Source organism: Osmia lignaria, chromosome 9 (assembly GCF_051020975.1).
Source record: "Osmia lignaria lignaria isolate PbOS001 chromosome 9, iyOsmLign1, whole genome shotgun sequence".
Taxonomy (NCBI): Eukaryota; Metazoa; Arthropoda; class Insecta; order Hymenoptera; family Megachilidae; genus Osmia; species Osmia lignaria.
The window spans coordinates 12509477-12532968 of record NC_135040.1 but is presented as its reverse complement, the minus strand read 5'-3'; the positions used below and the strand labels follow the sequence as shown (position 1 = coordinate 12532968).

The 23492-nt window shown below is 31.7% G+C and overlaps 8 protein-coding genes across 11 annotated transcripts; 4 read left to right on the top strand and 4 right to left on the bottom strand.

The window, feature by feature from the left end:
- Positions 1-966: 966 nt before the first annotated feature.
- LOC117608990 (BAG family molecular chaperone regulator 2) lies at positions 967-2007 on the bottom strand. The gene is made up of 3 exons (XM_034334808.2): positions 1609-2007; positions 1281-1393; positions 967-1200 (listed from the first exon to the last, which is right to left on the bottom strand). The coding sequence occupies exons 1-3, from the start codon at positions 1817-1819 to the stop codon at positions 967-969; spliced, it is 558 nt and encodes a 185-aa protein (XP_034190699.1). The 5' UTR covers positions 1820-2007.
- Positions 2008-2653: 646 nt separating this feature from the next.
- Positions 2654-3642, top strand: RpL38 (ribosomal protein L38). 2 transcript variants are annotated; one of them, XM_034334817.2, is made up of 5 exons: positions 2654-2776; positions 2950-2990; positions 3197-3257; positions 3337-3459; positions 3573-3642. In XM_034334817.2, exons 2-5 carry the CDS (start codon positions 2988-2990, stop codon positions 3611-3613), a joined length of 228 nt encoding a protein of 75 aa, XP_034190708.1. In that variant the 5' UTR covers positions 2654-2776; positions 2950-2987; the 3' UTR covers positions 3614-3642. The 2 variants fall into 2 exon arrangements, with proteins under 2 accessions (XP_034190708.1, XP_034190717.1); XM_034334826.2 differs by having other exon boundaries at positions 2723-2867.
- Positions 3643-3786: 144 nt separating this feature from the next.
- Positions 3787-6070, bottom strand: LOC117608951 (uncharacterized). 3 transcript variants are annotated; one of them, XM_034334759.2, is made up of 5 exons: positions 5563-6070; positions 5276-5484; positions 4987-5196; positions 4580-4920; positions 3787-4511 (listed from the first exon to the last, which is right to left on the bottom strand). In XM_034334759.2, the coding sequence occupies exons 2-5, from the start codon at positions 5360-5362 to the stop codon at positions 3788-3790; spliced, it is 1362 nt and encodes a 453-aa protein (XP_034190650.2). In that variant the 5' UTR covers positions 5363-5484; positions 5563-6070; the 3' UTR covers position 3787. The 3 variants fall into 3 exon arrangements, with proteins under 3 accessions (XP_034190650.2, XP_034190632.2, XP_034190641.2); XM_034334741.2 differs by having other exon boundaries at positions 5276-5453; XM_034334750.2 differs by lacking the exon at positions 4987-5196 and having other exon boundaries at positions 5276-5453.
- Positions 6071-6947: 877 nt separating this feature from the next.
- Positions 6948-8780, bottom strand: LOC117608970 (uncharacterized). The gene is made up of 4 exons (XM_034334778.2): positions 8415-8780; positions 7559-7832; positions 7150-7480; positions 6948-7086 (listed from the first exon to the last, which is right to left on the bottom strand). Exons 1-4 carry the CDS (start codon positions 8778-8780, stop codon positions 7059-7061), a joined length of 999 nt encoding a protein of 332 aa, XP_034190669.1. The 3' UTR covers positions 6948-7058.
- Positions 8781-9944: 1164 nt separating this feature from the next.
- Positions 9945-11721, top strand: LOC117608963 (tektin-2). Its single transcript, XM_034334765.2, has 7 exons — positions 9945-10078; positions 10144-10306; positions 10386-10646; positions 10708-10878; positions 10940-11162; positions 11220-11443; positions 11520-11721. The coding sequence occupies exons 1-7, from the start codon at positions 10033-10035 to the stop codon at positions 11719-11721; spliced, it is 1290 nt and encodes a 429-aa protein (XP_034190656.1). The 5' UTR covers positions 9945-10032.
- Positions 11722-11839: 118 nt separating this feature from the next.
- Positions 11840-14456, bottom strand: LOC117608946 (U3 small nucleolar RNA-associated protein 6 homolog). Its single transcript, XM_034334728.2, has 9 exons — positions 14314-14456; positions 14115-14241; positions 13888-14028; positions 13621-13811; positions 13323-13544; positions 12913-13255; positions 12670-12837; positions 12243-12417; positions 11840-12180 (listed from the first exon to the last, which is right to left on the bottom strand). Exons 1-9 carry the CDS (start codon positions 14403-14405, stop codon positions 11840-11842), a joined length of 1800 nt encoding a protein of 599 aa, XP_034190619.1. The 5' UTR covers positions 14406-14456.
- A 2888-nt stretch (positions 14457-17344) lies between these two features.
- Dph2 (Diphthamide biosynthesis 2) lies at positions 17345-19329 on the top strand. Its single transcript, XM_034328181.2, has 5 exons — positions 17345-17575; positions 17814-18147; positions 18219-18700; positions 18776-19070; positions 19150-19329. Exons 1-5 carry the CDS (start codon positions 17501-17503, stop codon positions 19311-19313), a joined length of 1350 nt encoding a protein of 449 aa, XP_034184072.2. The 5' UTR covers positions 17345-17500; the 3' UTR covers positions 19314-19329.
- Positions 19330-19540: 211 nt separating this feature from the next.
- Positions 19541-23492, top strand: Nhe1 (Na[+]/H[+] hydrogen exchanger 1). The gene is made up of 5 exons (XM_034328118.2): positions 19541-20964; positions 21044-21213; positions 21286-21657; positions 21730-22061; positions 22529-23492. Exons 1-5 carry the CDS (start codon positions 19671-19673, stop codon positions 22551-22553), a joined length of 2193 nt encoding a protein of 730 aa, XP_034184009.1. The 5' UTR covers positions 19541-19670; the 3' UTR covers positions 22554-23492.

Genomic DNA, 23492 nt, shown 5'->3' with positions numbered 1-23492 from the left:
GGTTCAGACCTGTAGGTTATATTAAAAAAATTGCAATTAAATTGCTATAAAAAAAATATGAATAAAGAATTTATGATTAAAATAGCCTGGTGATAAACTATTGCATCATGAATGGTCCATAAATAATGTAAAGTAAAATAAAATTATATAAACCTAAAAAAATTTAAAGACTCTGCCAGACTATACATAATATCCTTATTCATTTTATTATAAACGTAGTACGCGATAAATTGTCAATTCCGCACTAAATATAACTTCATCTACAGTATTATATTACAAGTCCCAATAGTATTTAAAATACAAAGACCTCAAAGCCATATTTTTTCACGTAATTAGAATTTGTATTCCATTTCTTTTAACATGTTATAATATACTTTTTAGATAGTAGGAAGGACTATTAATTTGAAATAATCAAAATAATAATGAGTTACTTTATTTAACAATGATTTATACTGTAGGCACAGCAGAGTAGTTATGTTCATGGAAAGGTTAAATTTAAATTACTAATACCAAATTATTCAGATCATTAGGCATAAATAAAATATGCTTCATATTCATTTATAGTTACTTTGTTTCTCTTTGAATATTAGCTTTATCAATGCTACTATTCCTTCATTTCTAACACATACCATAATTGTTTAACAAATACAGGCATACAGTAATTACTGTAATAATTGCATAATCACTTCCTACTATATCCAATGCTCAGTTGCAAATATAAAGTGTACAGCAGCTTATTCGTGTAAGTAGCAAGATGTAGTAACTCACAGCATATGTGGAGAAGATAAATCACATGTAAGTGATGTTTTTTTTACATTTATCATAAATATCACCACTGAATCAAGTACTCAGATTTAATTAGTTTTATTTTTCTCATCTCCCTTGGAACAACTAAATGCTCTAACTGTTCATTCAAAGAATAATTTTTCTGCTTCTTTTTCAAAATTACAGAATCCACGCGAAGGTTCATAGTAACTGGATGGTATGCATTTTATCAATGTAATCCAATAACCCCTGTAGTCTTTTCTTTATCCGTTTTTGATCGTCCATAGTACATCCAAGAATAGCAGTTTCAAAAGTTTTATCAGAATGTCCCAAACTTTGGGAAGTACAAGCATTCATGAAAGATGCACAACGCTGTCTAGTTCCAACTGGATCATCGCGTAGACTAATGATTAAACTATCGATCAAACCGTTTACCTATATTAAAGAATAGAACTTTTAATGAATTTTGTTCCTCAACAAAAGTACACAATGTATAAATATGACTTAAAAATTACCTGATGTAGTGCTTCTTGCTGAATTTGGTCACGTTGTATTTTGACTAAAACATCGACTGTTAGACATCTTAAGGACAATCTCTCAGCATACCTTAGTACATCATCTTTATCAGCTATTAGAGATAAAAAATTATTGCAGTAAATTGTACTATCTCTGTTTAACACTTATTTACATATAGATATAAGAAAAACAATCATTTGATATCACCATGAGTAATTTTACAAAAAAAAAAGTTTCTACGTATAAATACCGAAATTCTTGTTAAGGACGTTTCTAGATATGTTGCAGCTGACCTTGCATTTTTAAAATAAAAAAATAAACACTTACTTTCTTCTAATCCACTCAAAATTTCATTATTTCTGAGCGTGTCCAAAGTAGTCAGCAGAGTATCTCTTTCTTCTTCAAGTCTCCAGGCATCTTTTCTCAGTTGTTCTACGTGCACTTCAATCTGATCCAGAAGATTAACTAACCTGTCTTTCGGTTTGGAAGTACCATCACAATCCGCACTTTCTATAATATGCGGTAATGGGCTATCCATTTTTACAAAATTTTCGATTTTATTCTTTAATGAATTAGCTACGTGATTATGTATTTATAAAGTAAAAAATTACGTTCCTACGTAACATAAAATACAATCGTGTTAATCGCGTTTAAACTTTTACCGTCGGACACCTCGTCGCATGTATCGTACTTACAATAGCAATGCGAAAAGCTGACTGACGAGTATATGTTACACACAGATATAACAACTGAATCGTAACGTAACTAGCGCCAACTGTAAAAAATATTTTCAAAAACAGTTTAACAAAAAATCTGTGGGTTTTTATTTGAAATTATTGGTTCCCAGTCGATACAATTGACACACTTTATTAATGTAATTAATTGATTATTGTAAAGATACATGTAATAAAGATTTTGCATAGCGTCCATCTTCTTCGACGCTTTCTAAAACTATCTCGGACTGCTTTCCTTTTAACGTCTTATCATTTTTCGGTTTTTTAACTCTGTATTTTATCAAATTTCTTCTTTATTAAAGGCTAATTTCATCTCCTTTATTTAAGGCTTTTTATTATATTATATATTTTTCATAAGCACATTTCTTTTCACTTTGAAAGTGTTGAAACGTCAGATCCATGATAGCCAAGATTTTCAGCCTTTTGTTTTAGCTTAGTAAGGGTCTTCTTGAATCGTTCGGATCTTAAATTATCGCGATTCTTTTGCCGGCTTGTTTTCTGACGTTTTTCTTGTTTTCCATCAAATGTATTTGAAAATTTATAAAATACATATGTGAATGGGATTACAAAAATCAGATTATTATATTTTATATTAAAAATGGTTTTTTTTAATATAAAATTGACAAGTTATTTTGGTTAATAATGATTCTTATATATTTGTCCTAAATTATACAATATTGAATATTCCAATGACATTTCGTTGCTGATTTGATGCAACTTCGCACCGATACTTGTTCTTTTTCCGGTAATAACTTAAAACGGTACGTACTATTTTTCCAAATCTGTTTTGGAAATCCATATTTTAAATAGGAATCCTTTCCTTTTTTCTAGTGCCGATTATTTCAAGATTTTGTAAGAGAATATATGTCACGTTTTTTCTATAGAAATTACTAGAATCGAATTGTGTAGTAACCATTTTTCTCGATCGTTCCAGCTGCTTCTGGTTGTGTCCATTTTCTTCTCATAGTCACAATGGTATGTGTTCAATACTCATTATTATTTTGTATTTATTGTAGGTTGTAATTAAAATTCATTAAATTCATTCTGTTACTTGAATTAACGTTTATATTAGAGTGTATTAGAAGTATCTGAAGTTTTACTAAATTGTGTGCGACATAACCTGAATAGAGTGCTAAACCCAAATGATAATAAGTAAATTTATAATAATTTAAATCTTTTAGCCACGAGAAATTAAAGAAATCAAAGACTTCCTTTTGAAAGCTAGGAGGAAGGATGCAAAATGTGAGTATTTTCTTAAATACTATATGTTATAATAAATAATACTGTGTTATAATAATGGCTTTTGTCGTAACTTTCCTAGCTGTAAAAATCAAGAAGAATGCTGAAAATGTTAAATTCAAAGTCAGGTGTTCAAGATTTTTGTACACCCTTGTGATTACAGACAAGGAAAAAGCAGAAAAATTGAAGCAATCTTTACCTCCAGGTATTTTTATCATTATATTAACAAATAAATTAAAAATGATTTACCATGATCATTGATATTTAAAACAACTTTCCTTTAATTCTTATTTCTAATAACATAAATACATTTTTCAGGTCTTCAAGTAAAAGAAGTAAAAAGAAGTGAACGTATGTAATTAACCAATAAAATAATTTCTTACATGTATGTATATTTATTTTCAATACCATTACAATAGAAATATTTGCTAAGAAAATTAAAGCATATATTCTGAAAGAAAATGATATACAAAATGATATTCATATCAACTTAAATCTAAATCTTAAAGATTTATTTGATATGTTTCATAATGCTAGTTAGATATAAACTCTTGGTTAATTAATATGCATGGTTGATTCAAGAATTGCTTTCTTCTTGTGAACATCTCATAATAAATATTCTTCCTTTCTAATGGTAATGTAGACATTAACTTTAATTCATCGTATGTGTCTTCACATATATTTCCACAGTTACATGTTGGTCTTTGATCATAAGGATATATTTGATGATAATTAAATCTCACTTGACATTTTCTTGTGCTGTGTTGTATTTTTTTTAAATGTCGCGATCTAATACAATATTTTCTTCTACATGATTTTATTTGAAGTTTCATGTATTGTGAAAATAATATTCCTAATTCATCATAAATTTCGTTCGTTTCTGAACTATGATTCAGTGAGGTTAAAGGGCTCTCAATATACTGTTCATGTATGGAAGTAATATCCTTTTTAAACATAAAATAATTTTTAGTATTTTCATTTTTAATTGAGAGAACCATAAGATTATCTTCCGATTTAATTTTTCTTTCAGAATTTATCTCTTTTATTTGATTTCTTAACATATCCATCGACGATTTCATTTTCATCTTCATTTTCTTCGAATATACGTTATATTCATCTGACTTTTTTCTTTGTAATTTATCTATTTCGGATATAGTAGCACTATCCGCAACATCCATGAAACTATTTTCTTCTGATTTTAAATGAGTTGCATTAGACACCCCTGATACCGTAGAACCAATGTGAGAATTCGTTGACCTATATGAATATTTCAAATAATTATTACATTTAAACCAAATTTGGTATTATTGTGAACAGCTAAGAACCTTTTCAATTTGTTAAGAGATAAGTTTGGTAAAATATCCAATTGATTTACTACAGAATTTGATAACGAATCGGTAGCTACATTTTTTGATACAAAAGAACAGGGTAAATTTAATTTAGAAGTAGATACTTCATATTTTTGCACATTATTACTGAATGAATCTCTATTTTCGTATTGAAGTTCTATCAGTTTGGAACTGGTATTGTTTCGTATATCATAATTGTTATCTTTCGAATTCCATTTACATATTTCCTTATTTCTATTTTCATTCGACTTTTTCGAAGATACAGGTATCACTAGAAATTTCACGTCCGTGTCTGAAAAGCAGATACTTTTTTCGCCCTAAAGAGAAAAAGAAAAGTAATTTGAAATATGTGTGAGATAATAATGTTAGTATTTAGATGGTACCTTATGGGAATTTTGATAAAACTTTTCATTTCTTTGAGTACATTGTTCATTGCATGTGTTCCAATTATTTGATGTTTGATCATGGCCATTTTTATTAGAAGTATCAGACGATAAAACAGATAGTTTTAAAAATAATCGTTTTGTCAGAGCAATATTGCTACTAGAAGTTATAGTTTTATCCGTATGAGAAGAAAGTAATTTTTTCTTTTCCTAATTGTCATTGTATTTATAAAAATTAAATAATCAAGTTTAGTTATATACAATTTCTGATGCATTTTTTTTTTAATACCTGTAAGGGAGTCCTGAACGCATAAGATTTAGTTTTATATAATTTTTCTTTTTGATCGTTAAATTTTTTATGGGGTTTTAAAATCATAGACCTCCGCCGTGTCGTACCCCGGTTGCTTTCGTTTTTTATTGTAACGTTGTCATCGGTGTCGTTTTTCTTATTTAGCCATGTGAAACATCTTTATTAATGTAATTTTAGTATTTTGCCAACTAAATATATGTATACAAGTATGAATATTATGAAAATAATACATATATTTATAATATAGTATAAAAAATTCAATAGACCTTTTGCAAATAATGTAAATGATCTTTCCATGGATATAATGATAGCAGGTTATAAATACAATAATTAAAATCAAAACGACACATAATGCGATAAATATTTCCCAAAAACTATCAGAACCATTTTTAGTTTCATTGAGATCGTCGTAATACGTTTTTTTGGTCCTAAATATTTCCATCTCAGTCCGTTTCACTTCCATACGTTTAATTTTAATATGATAGGTACTTTGAAATAGAGAATTTTATGAAACTTTCATATAATGTTAGTGTTTTGATATCAAGTATAAGTTATACACATTATCTAAAGAAAAATTCTTCATTCTTTATTGGTAAAATATCTGAATTGCAGAATAAAACAGTTGTAAGCATTATATGCTTCTGTTTCTTGTTTTGTTCACAAATTCTTTACAAAAACTAATTTTTAAACTTTATTAGATTTCCTTCATAAAAATGCTTAATAATCATTTAATACAAGTTTCTTTCATATAAAAAATTACATTTTTTAGAATTATTTATATAAGGATCATAATAGGGATAAATTTTTATTAAAATTGTAGTAAATACATCTTAACCTAATTATTTAAGAGTAATAGAATAATGAATTCCATTTTAAGTAAGTCAAAAGAATGTATGCATTAAAAAGTATTATTTAATATTACGTTTTAAGGTCTTCCACATTTTTCAGACATTTTAGAACAGAATTTTTAAACGTTCATCTGTTGATCTACTGCTATATTTAAATGCATGAAAAGAAGTATAAAAATATTACAGATTACGGATTATTTAAATCGAATTATTTTTATTAATAAACTTAAAAATTACTACATAATGAAATTTCTTATTTTGTCCATTGTAAAATTAAACACTTATACAACATATGTACGAAGGATGACACATTAACTTTGCCTATGTAAAATGATTTTATTTTTTTTAAATAGGATGCTATATATTTTTGTCTTAAATATAAATCTGTCCAAAAATTTTCTTCCGAAAACAGTTAACCACCGAGAAGAATATCGTACAAAAACAAAACCAAATCATTTAACAGAGAATGTAAAAGAGAGATCAAGAAATGGAGGCAGGCGAAAATGGCTCCCTCTACTAATGTTACCACTTCTGTCATTCTTGCCCAGAGAGTCATGTTTAAAGCAGATGGTGACATTCCGGACATCTTGTGAACAGGCTTATTTTAATGTAATAAAGTCTGGTTACACAATTTTAATGATGTATAATATAAAATCATTCAATATTATAAGATATGATAAAATGATAAAATGAGAAAATGATTCAATTATTCAACAATCACAAAGTTAATGCTCAATCACTTTATATATGTGCAAAATTTATGTTCAAAATAACTGATTCGTAGTTCCATCTTTAATCATATGTCATTTTTTTTCTGTAACACTACAAAACACGTATGTATTTTAAGTATATACATACATGTATACACACATATGTATATAAACTTTTAAGTGACCTTATTACTTTATGTTCATTTATTCATCACATTCATGATACGTAGCTCTGCAAAAAGATATATAAATTAGCACTAATACGAAGAGAAATTCCAATTATTTTGAAAGTTACCTTTGTTTATCCATATTTCTTCGCGACAATCTTCTTCCATGTTCATGTGTTGTCAGTGTGTATCGTTTTGTATGGGGACGATTTGCTCTAAGTTCGCGTGCTTCCATGGTTCTGGCTTTTTCTACTTTTTGCATGAATTTTGCGATCAGTTCAGGACAATTTAAATTTTCTTCCGGTTCCCATGTATCATCTGCTGATGTAAAACCTTTCCAACGAATTAAAAATTCCCTGGTTTTATTTTTCTTGTACTGTACTTCTATGATTTTCTCTACTTCAAATTCCTTTTGATCGTCTTTATCATTTTTTCCATCATCTGCAGTTATCTGTTTATCTTAAAGTAAAAAACAGTTACAGTGTAATTTTATACAAACAAGTAATAGCTTTATCATCAGTCTATAAAATTTTCTACCATTCTCTGATTTTCTTTTTGTATTATTTTTAAGTTTTTTGGATTTTCTGTCCACTTCTGCAACTTTCTTTGGTGATTTTGCAGAATTTTCAGACTTTTTAGGCTTAATCTCTTCATGATTTTCTTCATCTTCAGCTAGAAATTCCTCAATCAATTGTGAACAATTAAGATCTTCTTCTTGTTCCCAAGTATCAGAATCCTCTCCATATCCTTTCCATCTAATCAAAAATTGACGTCGACCCTTAATAGTACGTTGACCTACAATTTTCTCCACCTGGTTAGTACAATTGTTGTTAATATTAAAGAAACATTTATGTTTAGCGCACATTGCGATATTTAAGAAAAAGGGAAGGGGGCGATTTAATATTGAGCAATATATATTTAATACATATTATAAACTATAAACGAATACTCATTTCTAATTATTGTTTTAAATTGTTTACTTATGTCGTCTTATATGGTCATCAAATGCATTTATATATAGAAATGTCTGTATTATACATAAGTACGCGCGCATGCATACATATGCATACGTACCCAACGACTCCCTCCCCTGCCCCGTCCCGTCCCTCCCGCCCCTCTCTCCCGCGAAGCGCGTCGTATAGAATTTACGAACAATATATTACGCACCATTAATCAATTGAATCTATATTACAAAAACTTTCTTGCAAAAGAAAGAACAAGTTTAATATTTATAAAATGATGTGTCAAAAACAGTTCCCGCATTTTTCAATGATATGACGCCAGTCCCAAATGCGTCCCTAAACGCGGCTTCTTGGCATCATGTAAATGACTGCCACTGTAGAACGAACACAACAAGCACGATATATATATATGCATATATGTTATATTATACCTCATATTCATCTTTATTATTTCCGTCTTTTATAATATTACTCTTTTGATCTTCTTTCTTAAGTTTTTTACTCGCTCCACCCTTTTCCACATTCTTCTCTTCTTCGGCGTCCGCGGATTGAGTATCTTCTTCTTCCGCTTCTACGTCCAAATTTTCGAGTGCTTCCTTTTGACTATGACGACTACGAGATGCACGCTTTTTCGCAGCACCTCTTTTTGGCATTTCCGCGTTTTCGTTATCCTTTCCAGCCTTCATTTTATCGTCGCTGTCGATTATATTTGTACGCGCGACGCCATTTTCGTCCGAACTACTCTCACTCCACATTTCCGATTTCTTATGCTTGTTTTTGCTACTCAATCTTCGCATACTAATCCCACATACAGTAGGAAATTACAGAAATTGTATATTTTTTTAATAATTTTATGAATTATACCTTGTAAATAAGCCGGTGAAAATGACACGTTATATTATTCTCTCTTGTGTAAGTACTTACGTTTATCCCTCTAGACTTGTTTCACAGTTTCTAGCCCGCGTCCCGTAAACAATATGGCATCAACTTGGCGCGATGCATAGTAAGCTATAGGAGTGTGCGCATTAAACCCCCGTTCGTACCAATTGGACCATTCGTAAGTTAACGCGCCGTTTAGTTTGATACGAAAGTATTATTTTATATGTATATATATATACATATGAAATATAAAATGTAAATTATTTAAATATTACCGATTTATATTTTTATTTTTTTATATATTTAAGAAACGGTTTTATATTCAATGCTGTTTACGTGATTTTTGCAGGAATTCAACATATGGTGTAACATTCACTTTCGGATATTCATATATATATAGGGGGTACGTAATTTTGCGCCTATTCCATGTTTATTTGGATAAAAAGATTTTGTATGCTTTCCTGAATCTATCAGATAATTTTTAATACAGGACTCCGATTTTGTATTGATTTTTTGGCATATTTTTTAATTTACCTCAAAACGTAAGGGTTCAGTTAACAATGAAATCTTACTGAACGATAGAGCAGACTTAAGGAAACGCTCGAGAAAGATTCCGGTACAAGTTCTTTTTTTCCAATCAGAAAGCAAAATAGCTTCACGCGTGGTAACGTGCCAAGAGTGGTACTTAACGCCATAAAGCGACTGCATCGTGTTAAACGAAACAATGACCAACCACGATGCTATAAGGTTCCATTGTTGGCATTTCATCGCAAGCAATGCTATTTTACGTCCTGCTTTGAAAAAATACGTGTTACAACTTCTATTGAGCGTTTAAAAAAAAAAAAATATTACTCGAATTCACGCTAGCTAGATTCTTATTTCTCGAGATAAAGGTATTTCAAAAAACTGCTGAAAAATCAATGCCTCTCCGTCTTTAATAAATGTTTAAACATACTCAAACATTATGCGTAATTTTTAAGTTCCATCATTGTCACAGTATCGCTAAATAAAGCAAATAATTACATAAATCAATATTTAACTTTATGTTTGACGTTTCGTTGCTTTGGTAACTAGTACTAACATTCTCATCACTGCTCTTGTCAAGGCAACATTTTTTATTCACTCTTTTTACCATTACTGACTTTTTTTATTAATAAATTTTATCAAATTATGGCCAAGTCAGCAAGTATATATGAAAAACCTTTACCGCACATAGGTAAGCGAAATTCGTAATTTTGTCACATTTAGCTTACATATGAACCATCACATTTGATATTGTAGGATTAGCAGACTGGTATGCTAAGCAATGGGAACTTCAACAAAATGCAGCTGCTAGGAGTACAGAGGCATTTGAATTAAGAAATGCAGGGCAAATTGTTCGTGCGGAAACAATGGTAAAAACAATATGGGACACATACATGAATAATGTTCGTCTCGCCGACAGGTAACGAGGACTTAAAGCCTGCTAAAAAAATCGACTTTCGACTTACAATAAAATCAATTAAATAACACAATTATCATAGAGTAACGGAATTATCACGATGGGGAGAAGTATTTGGCCTTTTATTACATCAATTAGTCTCCGAAATACATTTTTTAAAAGATGAAAAGGCTGATGCAGAAAAAGAATTAGAAATTCTGAATGATCCATTACACGTGACCGCAGAATGTATTTCAATGAGAGATTGTCGTCGAGGAACAGAACTTACTTACGACGAAGCTGACACAGAATTAAAGAAGGAACTTTGTGTCATTGAAAATGTGAAGAAATTGCTGACCGACAGGTACAATTTTAATGTGATAAATTTGAACAGATATCTAAAATTGCTTATATCTTATACACAGAGTACAAGCTGCATGGGAAAAGTTAAACCGTTTGGAAGAAGTTAGATTTCAAATACAATTAGAGGTTGAAGATAAAGATGAAACCATTAAGATTGATAAAGAAAATCTAAATTTGGATCGCACGTGTGCGAATATCAGTTACAAACCGAATGCATTGAAAATTCCAAAAGAGTAAGATATTTGGGTACAGCATTCGGAAAATAAACATAATTTACATGTTTCGCTGTTATAGCTCTATAACTTACGACGCTTGGTTGGAACACTGTCAATCTATTAAAACTTTAGCTGATAACGAATTGAGCGATGTATACGATTTTCGCGAATCTATGAATGTAATGAGGGAACGCGCTAGAAACGATATCAAGGCACAACAGGATGTGACAGATTTCAGTTTGCGCAAAAGGATTTATCAGACGCAGAAAGCTCGTAACGAGTTAGAATGGCAGAAGCTTAAGGTGATCGTTACTTGAAATGAAACATGAATTGAATAATAATTTAATCATCATTTTCAGATACAAAAAGAAATGGAGATTTTACAAAAAGAGATAGTACGTCTAGAAGATGCACTGTTACATAAGATTGATTCTATAAAATGCGCACAGACAAGATTAGAAAATCGTACTTATCGTCCTGGTTTCGAACTCTGTCGCGATGAGGCTGACCATGGTTTGCGAAACGAAGCTTTACATTTACGAGAAACTGAGCAAACTCTAAAGAAAACTTTAGAAAATTCTAAGTAATAATGGAAGTTTCCTTACTATTCCTATTGCAATAGAAATTAGAATTTGTTATTTCATGTTGTTGTTTTGCAGAGCGGCGTATAATAATTTGGAAAGTCTACTTACGTTGATCGATAGGAATTTAGATGACAAGCAACATTCCTTAGCGACTGATGTGATGTGCTTAGACATGAGAGCAACATTGAAAACGGGAGACAGAACAAGATTACCTAATGAAACAGACCGTAATATTGTTCTTACACGTATGGAAAAAGAAATACCACTGGAATCGTAAATAATTGCAATGACTATATGTAATTCTGTTGGGGTAAACGTCATTTAAGTATATAAAAAGTCCACTTATATTAGCGATGTTTTCATTGTACACGTATTATAGTATTTAAATTCATTGCTTACGTATTTGTTCGTAACGAATCTGGATTAGCTTTAATTAAACTGTATTCTGCAATGAAGGAATCTGTTAAACTTGCTTCTAAACTTTTTACTGCTCTAACATGAATTTCTCCAACTTTCTTTGGGTCACCGTGCTTCATTTCGAATGTTATATAATTTATCCAAACGCTAGTGTCATTTTTGCCAAATTGTAACGTTGACATTTCATGGCATTTTCTTATATTTTTTAATAATATATTCGGTTGCATAAGTTCTAATTCTATCATCTTCTTGTGCAATTCAAGACAGAAAGGAGGTTGCAGACATAAACTATCGTATACTTTTCGTGTTGATTGTATACCTGAAACAGATTTTGTAATGAAAATAACATTAACTGTAATTTTATAATTCGCGATTACATACTTTTGCTCAGAACCAGCCATTCCAAGTAAACAGGTTTTAATTCTTGAGCAACGTTTGAATGTCCTTGCAGTGCTGCTTGGAAGATTTCGTCAGTTCTTTCGGGACATTTTGCTTGCACGTGTAATATTCTCATCTTCCACAATGGTAATGATTTTTCTCCGAGGGCTTGTATCGCCTGAAACATATTTTTTATTTTACAAACAGGGTGTTTGGCTATGGCTGAGCATTCTTTAAGGGAGCGATAGCTGGGGTTATTTTGAACAACTTTTTCTTTTACCAAAATGCTCGTTAAGGCTTAGTTTTTGAATTATTAATGAAAAACACCGACTAATCAGAGCACCCATAGCGCGCGGATTTAGCCGTGCGAGTATTGGCTGTGGAACAAATGGCCGCATAGTAAATGTGACTTCGATCAAGCTCGACTTACATTTGGAAAGACCCTTTCAGCTTCTTCTTCTTCAGAAACCAATAAATACCTTAATCTCGCGTGCCAAAGACTCACACTACTGGGTATAGTTTCAGTTGCCACGCAAAGGATTTCTTTCAACTTTTTGTCAGCTGCTTCATCTTTTTTATCAATATCAAACATATTAATCTATGACAGTATCATTAAATATTAACATTGTTTATTTTTCGTTTTGCAATACCGCATAATAAATATATAACTTACCCAATACAAATAATATTTTTCCTTTAATTTTTTAGCTTGATGAGCCTGCATTAAAGCAGTTTTCAATAATTTTCTTTTAAAATTTGGCAAAGTTCCAGTTTTCTGATTTAATTCTATTAAGCATTCTATGTATAAGGACCACATTTCTTCTGTTTTTATCTTCTTAACTGCTGTTTGATACACCTTATTACAAGATGTTATACGATCTCTTAACGAGGTCTGTTCTGAATTGTCAGTTTTAATTGCTGTATCGCTAAGGGAAGGTTGAATAAGTCCTTCCAATTCTCGTCGCGCCATCGTATCCCACATTAAAGGTTCATGGGGATATTCTTGTATCATGTCACTAAAAGCAAAATTAGTTCAGAAAAGTAACTAAGAGCTAAAACAACTAGCATGTTTATTGCTTTTACCTAACAATTTTATTTTGTAACTTTTCTGTATTACTATGTTCCTTTGTAATGTTCAATAGTTCTATTATGAACTTTACATCTTTAATACGCTTTGATGCTTGTTGATATATGATATAAGCTCTCTTTAGTCCAATAGACATATCATCATCGGTATTCACTGATGTACTGTCACTGTTATTTTCGTTCTTCTGATCGTTACCTGATGCATCATCTAATTCTAATCTGAATCGTAAAATGAATTATTAACAACATAATTGGAAATGTTAAGAAATTAGAAAATGTATGTTTTTGGGTTTACTTGAAAGCATCGGTAAATAATAACTGAGAAGTTGGATGTATATGTAAGCCTCTAAGAAAGAACTGACGCGCAGTGTGTTTATTTTTATTTTCTTCCAGTTCCCAACGTGCAGCGATGTGCCAACATTTAGGTTTGTCCTGATGTACTTGTAACATTCTGCCTAATATGTGACTAACATTGTTGTGAAAACGCTATAAAATTTTACATTGATACTAGTAACTTAATGAATTAACAATGTTAATCAATACGTGTGATTCAAATACTTACAACATGCTTACAAAATTTTATATAGGCGATCCAAAAACGAATATCATCTTGAAATTTATATATTGCATCTGTGTATAAGCGATTCATTTTGTTTGTGATAGTATGATCAATATCCGACTTTTTCTGATTAATACCAAATTTCTGTTAAATTAAAGAAAATCGCATTTATGCAATAATGTGTTCACATTTATAATTAGACAATAATTTATTAATATGTAATAACATACATCCCTGCGTTGCTTAATCAATTTAAGAAGATCCATTTCATATTGAATGTATCGCAAATAATCTTCTTTAGTTTTTGATTTCCGTTGAATTTTATATTCATATTCTTTCAGCTTTTTTGCGATTCCTCTGTATAAATTATAAGAGCGTAAACAACAAAGTTGAACAATGCAGCTACAAAACATAATGTGTTTAACCTACCGAATTTCGTTTCTATCAAAAAGTTTGATTCTTTCCATTTGTTCTAATTCAGGAATCATATCCTCGCATCGTTTCTCCACAAATTCCGCCATGGTTACTCTTTTTAGTTAACGTAATACAATTAAATACACAAAAATAGTAAGAGATATCTTTAACACATGTGTGACACCATGGACAAAGTATAAGGCAATATAACGGTACTGTTCCAGTTGAACTGCACCGGCTTCATTCAATGACCACTTCATGAGTTTATGTTACATGATCTGAGACATAGGTGAAATATAATATAGATTTATGATGTAATAGAGATTTCTGCTTCCACTATTGCTATTCTATCACAACGCTCCTAGTGGTAGCAATAAAAATTAAAAAAATGCATTATCTTAAGAAGGTTAATAACTATAACATTCGCTGTTGATTTGTAAGGTTGCTTCCTAACCGACATCGAATAATACCGATTTCTTCAGGGTTTCTTTCTACATTTTCTGTGTTATCGACTATTCTAAAGTCACTAACTACATTCAAGAAAACTTGGCGCGAAACATTAACAATTAATATTTCTTAACAATTGCCAATGGCATCAGGAGTGGGGGCTCCAGACGCTTTTGCACGTGGCTCAAATAAAAGCCGGCACCGGATGCAACCCCCCCGTGTTGGCTACATCAGTGACTACAGATCTAACAAGACTAAACATGCCTTTGTTCTGGAAGGGTCTGCCTGGAAGTCACTGCCACGTAGCAGAGACTATAGATACAAAAAGACCGGTGGACATATTTTCGTTCTCGAGGAGTCGTGATTTATGCGGTCCCAGATACCCCCAGATAAGCCTCGCGGGAACATATTTTCTGCGTTCATTTAATTTGCTGTAATTATCTTCTTAGCTTATTGAATAAACTCCTTAGGAGAACGAACGTGTTGATTTTATTACTTCCATCTGCACCCTTTATATCTCTGATTCTACTATATCTCTACCCTTATATCACTGCATTCCCTACATCCCAGCAACCCTTACATCTCAGTATTCCTAACATCTCTGCATCCCTTACATCTCTGCATTCTTTTCATCCCTACACTCTATTCATCCCTACATTCTTATATCACTGCATTCCTTACATCCCAGCAACCCTTACATCTCTACATCCCTTACATCTCTGCATTCCTTACATTCCTGCCTTCTTTATATCCCAACATCCCTTACATCCCTGCATCCCTTACATGCCTGTATTCTTTACATCCCTGTATTACTTATATTCCTGCATTCCATACAACCCAGTACCTTGCCGAAATTGAGTTGAAATTTTTGCGGCTATAACGCCTGCGATTTTATACAAATTTGGTTCCGTTTTTCGCCACAAGAGGGCGCTGGTTCGACATCGAAATTTTAGTTCACATTTTTGCCGCCAGAGGGCCAGAAATGGTGCAAGGTTTAGTTCCTTTTTCCGAAACCAGATGGCGCTGATTCGACATCGAAATTTTAGTTCGCATTTTTGCCGCCAGAGGGCCAGAAATGGCGCAATGTTTAGTTCCTTTTTCCGAAACCAGATGGCGCTGATTCGACATCGAAATTTTAGTTCGCATTTTTGCCGCCAGAGGGCCAGAAATGGTGCAAGGTTTAGTTCCTTTTTCCGAAACCAGATGGCGCTGATTCGACATCGACATTTTAGTTCGCATGTTTGCCGCCAGGGGGCGCTGTGTTTTCGAAATTTTCGCGAAATTCCTTTACTTACCTTTACCCGAAACAGTCTTTACAGTATATTTATTATGAGGGATGCAGAGATGTAAGGAATGTAGGGATGAAAGGAATGTAGGGATGTAAAGAATGTAGGGATGTAAGGGATGAAGCGATGTAAGGAATGTATGGATGAAAAGAATGTAGGGATGATAATACTGTAGGGATTTAAGGGATGAAGAGATGTAAGGAATGTAGGGCTGAAAAGAATGTAGGGATGAAAAGAATGCCGGGATGTAAGGGATGCAGTGATGTAACGGAACGAGGGATGTAAAGGGATCCCGTAGGGGTCCGGGGCTGGGGCCCCGCTCTCCATTGCACGCGGCCCGAGGAGTGCCGGCATCGGGTGTGGCCCCCGATATCGGCGGAGTTTGACACATGGCGGAGGGTCAAAGGACCCTCCATGCCGCCCTAGTGCAGGCCACCGTGGTGGTTTTAGTGGGTAAAAATCCCACACTACCTCCGGCCCCTCCCCAGGGGGGCTGAAGGTGTCTTTCTGAAGATTTCCAACACGTTAAAAAAAAAAAAAAAAAAAAATTGGGTGTTTAAGGAATGCAGGGATGTAAGGGATACTGAGATGGCCTTGGCCTATAATGAGGGATAAAATTGTATAAATAACTGGAAAAAGTAAAATAAATGGGGTCCTCGGCTGAGATCCAGAAGGGAGATATAATCATATATGTTATTCCTCTTCGATGAGCTTATTTAATAAGCAGAAAAAAATTAATGAATTAAATTAAATAAATTCTGGAAAATAATTATACTGGTTGTGCCCTCTTCGTACGGACCTGATATTATCCAGGGGTGTTAGGGACCCCGCTGCACCAAGGACGCCTTCTGCGTACCGACCTGATATCATATTGGGGTATTAAGGACCCCGGAACGAAGGCGAGTATCTTTGCATACCAATACTATAGCATCCGGGGTGCTAGGGACCCCGAAGCACCGGCGACTATCTCTGAATACCGACTGATATCATCTTGGGGTGTCAGGAACCCCGAAGCACCGATGACACTGTTTGCATACCGACATTTTGGCATCCGGGGTGCCAGGGACCCCGAAGCACCGACGACACTCTTTGTTTACCGACACTAAAGCATTCGGGGTATCTGAGACCCCGAGATACCGGCGACACTGCATACCGATATTATGCCACCGGGGTGTCAGAGACCCCGAAGCAAATAGCGAAATATAAGACCTAAAAACGAACAAATCTTGAAACTCACTTGTTCTGAATAGTGATGGGTACGACCGGGTCTAGCGAAATATAAGACCTGAAAACGAACAAATCTTGAAACTCTCTTGTTCGGGATAGTGATGGATACGACCTGATCCGATCCTGTGGTGTCTGGGACCATAACTGAAAATCGTATCTCGTCGGTGTCTTTGGTCAGTGGCTCGAGCTGGTTTTCAACGCGTATAATTCCAAAAGTGTCTGAAGCAATTATAAATCATAAAATGAATGATTCTGTAGATAACCTTTACGAACTAAAAAAATGTAGTAAATGGATCAACGAGTGTAATTTAAATAAGGTTTGAATACTTTATTTATGTGATAGGTATTTTATGAATTATAATTACACAATGAAATTTTTTATCCAAAATTTAATCTTTATACCTATTCTTCTGTTATTTTATTTGGATGTATTATAGAGATTAAATGTATCATTCATGAATCTACTTTCATTCATTACAATTTCATAAATAATCCTTAAGAGTTATGTATGGCATGTAAAGAAGGATGAAATTTATAAGTATTCAATATTTTTAGGTATGTCTGCAATTTCCTGATAACCTTTTACCAGATTCAGTAGAAATTGCATTACATTTAGAAAATCATATCAATAAGAAAGTATATATTTTGGGAGATACTACTTGTGGCAGCTGCTGTGTTGATGAAATTGCAGCTGAACATATTCATGCTGATAGCATAATACATTTTGGTCATAGTTGTTTAAGTCCTAGCATTCGTTTACCCGTATTTCATGTTTTACCTAAGAAAGAGATTGATATAGAAGAATTAATTAACAGATTTAAATCCAATTTTGAAAATAAATCTGAAAGAATTTTGTTTTTCTATGATGTTGTTTATGCACATAAAATTGGTAAGTTTTTTTCAATCATGATACGATGAAGTTTAATTTATTCATTTAATTTACAAACGTTTTAATTGTAGAAGATATATATAAAATTTTAAGCCCTATTTACAAAAACTTAATTTTCACTTCATTAAATTGCACCTCTAATGTGGAATTTACACAAACAAAAGATAGTTCAGCTATAAGTATCTTGGGCAGATCTTTTAAATTAGAAGAAAATTATAAAATACAAGATTATATAGCATTTTTCTTGGGAAATGATGGAAAAACATTTACTGCATTAGCAGTGACAATTCCTGCAAAAAAGTGGTATTATTTTGAAGCCAGTAATATTATTGAATATGAAGCTTTGAATACACCATGGTTAAAAAGAAGAAGGTTCTTAATTGAAAAATTAAAAGATGCTAAAGTTGTTGGCATAGTTGTAGCAACTCTTGGTATTAAAGATTATCTTAAAATAATAACAATGATGAAAGATATCTTAAAACAAAAAAATAAAAAGTCTTACATCTTAAGCGTTGGTAAAATCAATCCAGTAAAACTTGCTAATTTTCCAGAAGTATGTTTAAAATATTATTACTAAAATTTTTACTTAAAACTAATTGCAAATGCTAATAACTGTGTATGTTTACAGATTGATGCTTTTGTTGCAATAACATGTCCTGAAAATGAAGTTTTTGATTCTAGAGAATTTTTAAAACCAATACTTATACCTTATGAAGTAGAATTGGCATTTAATAGTTCAAGGGAATGTTACACACAATATTGTATGGATTTTAGACAAATACTTCCTAGCGGTTTGAATTATGTTGATTTTAAAGCATCAACAAATTCAGATATTTCTTTAATAACTGGTGAGCTTAGAAATTGTGATGAAAGTGTACCGTGTACAGATAAAATGAGTGCTTTAGCAATTAATAACTCGGCAGGTATGCATATGTTACAACATGAATTATGAAATGATATTGAATTACACTTCATCTAATCTTATTATCATAATTGAATTAGGTATTGTTGCAATTGGTAAAGCAGGAGCCGAATATTTGTATAATAGATCTTGGAAAGGAGTTGAACAGAGATTGGGAAAAGATGCAGTGCATTCAGCAGAAGTTGGTCGTTGTGGTTTACCAAGTAGTTATGAAAATGAACCTATCTCTGTAGAGAAAAAATAAAAAATAAATATAAAAATTTCTATTGTGTGGTATTCTGTTTTTCCTATAAAATTTAATTAAAATATTTTCATAAATATTTGTTGATGCAACAATTTCACTTGTTTGATTTTTATTCATTTCTTATGCTTTATTTTAGATTTTAAAGATAAAAATTCTAATTTGTTTATCATTGCAAGATTTAAATTATTCCTTTTTGGTTAGAGCACGTGTATGTACTATTGCTGACGTAAACATACAGCGACATGACATATCGAAATATTACGAACGATCAGCTGTATCTATTTTACCATACTGTTTTTTGATAATTGAAGGAACGTCTATTTAATTGTTACGTGATAATGTGAAAATAATTTAAAAATGAATTTGTATTCAGGTAGTAATAAACTTTTACACAGAAATGTTGTTATCAGTGTAATATTCTTTACTCTTGGTTTATTGACGACAACTTCATATGCACAAAAAATTTCTAACCTCAAAAATGAAACTGTCACGGTGGGCAATAAGAATATCACGTTACAAATTCTCAAGCAAACAAATTTAAGTACCGATGCTTCAACAGAGTCATACGTATCAAATAGTTACGACACCAGTAACTTGAAATTAAATGTCAGTACTTCAAGCGTAGCTAATACAATACCTCACAATGTAACCACAACTACAGTTCGACCTGAACATGACAGTTATAATCAAACTACTGAGAAAGTTACAACAATATCCACAAATACTATCAACGATAAAAATGGAAGTAATATGTCGGATTTCACGATTCCATCTCAAAGCTCAGATATCAGTAATTCAACAAATGCAAGTACAACAACAATTATGCCAGCAGAACCAGTATTACCTGACAAAGGATCTGCAGAAGAAGAACATAATAGTTCTATGTCTATATTTTTTGTTCTTTGCGTTCTAGCTTTAGGCATCTTACTTATACATCTTATGTTAGAAACAAATTTTCAATACTTACCAGAATCTGTAGTCATTGTATTTTTGGGAGGAGCTATTGGCATGATCATAAATCTAATGTCAAATCAAAATATAGCTAATTGGAGGAAAGAAGAAGCCTTCTCGCCGACAGCCTTTTTTCTTGTGCTCCTCCCACCTATTATATTTGAATCTGGCTATAATTTACATAAAGGAAATTTCTTTCAAAACATTGGTAGTATTTTAGTTTTTGCCATATTTGGCACAGCGATATCGGCATTTGTTATAGGAGCTGGTATTTATTTATTGGGATTGGCTCAGGTGGCATATAAACTTAGTTTTGTTGAAAGTTTTGCGTTTGGGTCGTTAATATCGGCAGTAGATCCTGTTGCTACGGTAGCTATATTTCATGCCTTAGATGTAGATCCAGTATTGAATATGTTAGTTTTTGGGGAATCTATTTTAAATGATGCTATTTCTATTGTACTAACTACATCAGTATTAGAGTCCAATAATGCAACAACTACTAGCGAAGCCATTATTCTTGGCTTAAACAGATTTTGTCTTATGTTCTTTGCTTCTGCTGGCATTGGAGTTGTTTTTGCCCTTATAAGCGCATTATTACTGAAACATGTAGATCTCAGAAAAAATCCTTCTCTTGAATTTGGACTTATGTTGGTATTTACGTATGCACCATACGTTTTGGCAGAAGGCATACAGCTATCTGGTATGAATACCAATGTTCACATTTAATAGTATTTTAGTATCATAATAAAATTACTTAACATTTAAATATATTATTCCAGGTATTATGGCAATATTGTTTAATGGAATTGTAATGTCGCATTACACACATTTTAACTTATCAACTGTAACTCAAATTACAATGCAACAAACAATGAGGACTTTAGCATTTATTGCTGAAACTTGTGTATTCGCGTACTTAGGATTAGCTTTGTTCAGCTTTAGGCATCGGGTAAAATATTAAAAATTATTTGCCACAATAATATTTTACATTTATAAATAATATTATTTATTTCAATCACAGGTGGAACCAGCACTCATTATATGGTCTATAATTCTATGTCTAATTGGTAGAGCTGCAAACATCTTTCCTTTAGCTTTCCTTGTTAATCGTTTTCGAGAACATCAAATTACTCGAAAAATGATGTTTATAATGTGGTTTAGTGGTCTAAGAGGTGCCATTTCTTATGCTTTGTCACTGCATTTGGATTTCAGTGATGAAACACGGCATGTGATTATTACCACCACATTAATTATTGTATTATTTACAACATTAATATTTGGTGGCTCCACAATGCCGTTATTAAAATTCTTAAGAGCAGAAAAGAAACAGAAAAGTAATAGTAGAAGAAAAAGGAAAGATAAAGAAATTTCATTAAGTAAAACTAGAGAATGGGTATGTTTATACGCATACATGTATGTATATAAAAATAGTACATGTATCTTGTATATTGTATTTTTATTTCAGGGACAAACAATAGATTCAGAACACCTGTCAGAACTTACGGAAGAAGAAATTGAAGTATCTTTTCTTCAGTCTCGAATTCGTGGTTTTGCAAGATGGGATCTAAAATTCTTTATTCCTTTCTTTACAAGAAGATTTACTCAACAAGAATTAAAAGATTGTAAATCTCAAATGACAGATTTAACGAATCAATGGTATCAAGCTATTCGAATTAGCCCTATGGAATCAGACGATGAAGTTACTACGGCGTCAACGGCACAATTAACTATAAATTTATCAGCAGAAAACCAGAGTCAAGTAAATGGAAAGCAAAGCAAAGGACGTCCAAGTCACGGGTCTATATTAAGTATATAACATATTTTTGTGTGCTGTGCTAAATTTGCTGTTAATGCTATGCTTATCAGTGAATGTATACAAACTTTTGTAAATACGTGAATGAGAATTAAAAAAAAAAAAAAAAAGAATATCTTCTGTGATTGCTATATGAAATATAGTTTTAATTTTCGTTATGCAATGTATACAATACATAGTTTTAATGTTCAAAATTATATTAATTTGTACTAAAATGAAATAATATTTCATATGACAATAAGGTATTATTAAAGAAATTGAAATGTTAATACAAAATAATTATTTGTTAGCTTCAGCAAATAGCTTATAATTGTGATTTAGCTATGAAAATGTTTTTACGAAGATGATGTCCAAACATTTGCTTTGCTCTCAAAGCTTATCGGTGGTGAAGGGTTGTACTTGATGTACATTAAGATTTTAAAGTATTAATAGATTTGAAATTAATTTACAGAATCAGCGAGGATTGGTCTGATTAATAATCGGTTTATATAGCTATAATTATGGATTATTTCATCAGTTAAAACATATGTATTATATACGAATATTGTATTACAGAAATTGGCATAATATTCTTAATATCGGACTTGTTTACAAATAACAAGTTAATACGTAATTGACCATAAAACGTTATAGTATTCAACGAGACATAGTGATATAATGACGCGAGGGTGTATGTGATACTTTGAAAAACATTTAGTTTCTACACAAAAAAAGTCACGAAATAGTAATGTTGCGTTAAGTATTTGTACGATACCATAAATTTCATACGGCACTAAAAATGTACTTATTGTACTGTATATTCGTGGCTACCTACACTCAAATAATTATGTATCAGAATACGTCTAATAATATTTTTCCAAATAATTAATTATATAAATTTTATTGAAGGGAGAACACGTTGCACAGAATTTAATTTCAGTATTCAAAAATAGTAATTTGACGAGATTGATGTTTTTTGATAAATCTAGACATACAAATCTTTATTGTTATTCTTGTTATTTGTTTTTTAATACTGGCTATATTTATGAATATTGTATCGCATTATTAAATTATTGTTATATAAAATTGTCATATATTGTGTGTATTATATGTTCATTGGGCGATACTTTGTTTTCTGCAATACAGCAGATGTATTTTCATTTAAATATATATCATTGTTACTAAAACAATGTTCTATCATTTAGTTTATTTTTTAAATGATAGTTTATTTGAAACGAAGCCTACCGTGCTCGGTAGTGTACAATAAATCACTGTTATCGAAAAACAAATGGTTCGTTTATTAGGTTTAAGCATCATGCAGGGGGGTATAACAACATGTACAGAAAATATTATTTTAATGTGAATTTATTTTTAATATCATATACCGATCTCGGGAGGTGGGTACATTATCTTATTCTTTTGAGGCAGGGCACATA

Excerpts from the sequence above, each read along its gene's own strand:
- LOC117608990 (XM_034334808.2), bottom strand. The coding sequence starts at position 1,819 with ATGGATAGCCCATTACCGCATATTATAGAAAGTGCGGATTGTGATGGT. Across the intron at positions 1,394-1,608 it reads TTTGAGTGGATTAGAAGAAA|CTGATAAAGATGATGTACTA; the intron begins GTAAGTGTTTAT and ends TATCTCTAATAG. Across the intron at positions 1,201-1,280 it reads AGCAAGAAGCACTACATCAG|GTAAACGGTTTGATCGATAG; the intron begins GTAATTTTTAAG and ends TCTTTAATATAG.
- RpL38 (XM_034334817.2), top strand. Across the intron at positions 3,258-3,336 it reads TAGGAGGAAGGATGCAAAAT|CTGTAAAAATCAAGAAGAAT; the intron begins GTGAGTATTTTC and ends TAACTTTCCTAG. Across the intron at positions 3,460-3,572 it reads GAAGCAATCTTTACCTCCAG|GTCTTCAAGTAAAAGAAGTA; the intron begins GTATTTTTATCA and ends TACATTTTTCAG.
- LOC117608951 (XM_034334741.2), bottom strand. The coding sequence starts at position 5,759 with ATGGAAGTGAAACGGACTGAGATGGAAATATTTAGGACCAAAAAAACG. Across the intron at positions 4,921-4,986 it reads TTTATCAAAATTCCCATAAG|GGCGAAAAAAGTATCTGCTT; the intron begins GTACCATCTAAA and ends TTTTCTCTTTAG. Across the intron at positions 4,512-4,579 it reads TCTCTTAACAAATTGAAAAG|GTCAACGAATTCTCACATTG; the intron begins GTTCTTAGCTGT and ends ATATTCATATAG.
- LOC117608970 (XM_034334778.2), bottom strand. The coding sequence starts at position 8,780 with ATGCGAAGATTGAGTAGCAAAAACAAGCATAAGAAATCGGAAATGTGG. Across the intron at positions 7,481-7,558 it reads AAAAAGAAAATCAGAGAATG|ATAAACAGATAACTGCAGAT; the intron begins GTAGAAAATTTT and ends TTTTACTTTAAG. Across the intron at positions 7,087-7,149 it reads AGAAATATGGATAAACAAAG|AGCTACGTATCATGAATGTG; the intron begins GTAACTTTCAAA and ends ATCTTTTTGCAG.
- LOC117608963 (XM_034334765.2), top strand. The coding sequence starts at position 10,033 with ATGGCCAAGTCAGCAAGTATATATGAAAAACCTTTACCGCACATAG. Across the intron at positions 11,163-11,219 it reads TAGAATGGCAGAAGCTTAAG|ATACAAAAAGAAATGGAGAT; the intron begins GTGATCGTTACT and ends CATCATTTTCAG. Across the intron at positions 11,444-11,519 it reads AAAACTTTAGAAAATTCTAA|AGCGGCGTATAATAATTTGG; the intron begins GTAATAATGGAA and ends GTTGTTTTGCAG.
- LOC117608946 (XM_034334728.2), bottom strand. The coding sequence starts at position 14,405 with ATGGCGGAATTTGTGGAGAAACGATGCGAGGATATGATTCCTGAATTA. Across the intron at positions 13,812-13,887 it reads TAAAATTTTGTAAGCATGTT|CGTTTTCACAACAATGTTAG; the intron begins GTAAGTATTTGA and ends AAAATTTTATAG. Across the intron at positions 12,418-12,669 it reads CTGAAAGGGTCTTTCCAAAT|GCGATACAAGCCCTCGGAGA; the intron begins GTAAGTCGAGCT and ends AATATGTTTCAG.
- Dph2 (XM_034328181.2), top strand. The coding sequence starts at position 17,501 with ATGAATGATTCTGTAGATAACCTTTACGAACTAAAAAAATGTAGTAAA. Across the intron at positions 18,148-18,218 it reads TGTTTATGCACATAAAATTG|AAGATATATATAAAATTTTA; the intron begins GTAAGTTTTTTT and ends TTTTAATTGTAG. Across the intron at positions 19,071-19,149 it reads AGCAATTAATAACTCGGCAG|GTATTGTTGCAATTGGTAAA; the intron begins GTATGCATATGT and ends TAATTGAATTAG.
- Nhe1 (XM_034328118.2), top strand. The coding sequence starts at position 19,671 with ATGAATTTGTATTCAGGTAGTAATAAACTTTTACACAGAAATGTTGTT. Across the intron at positions 21,214-21,285 it reads TGTTCAGCTTTAGGCATCGG|GTGGAACCAGCACTCATTAT; the intron begins GTAAAATATTAA and ends TTTCAATCACAG. Across the intron at positions 21,658-21,729 it reads TAAGTAAAACTAGAGAATGG|GGACAAACAATAGATTCAGA; the intron begins GTATGTTTATAC and ends TTTTTATTTCAG.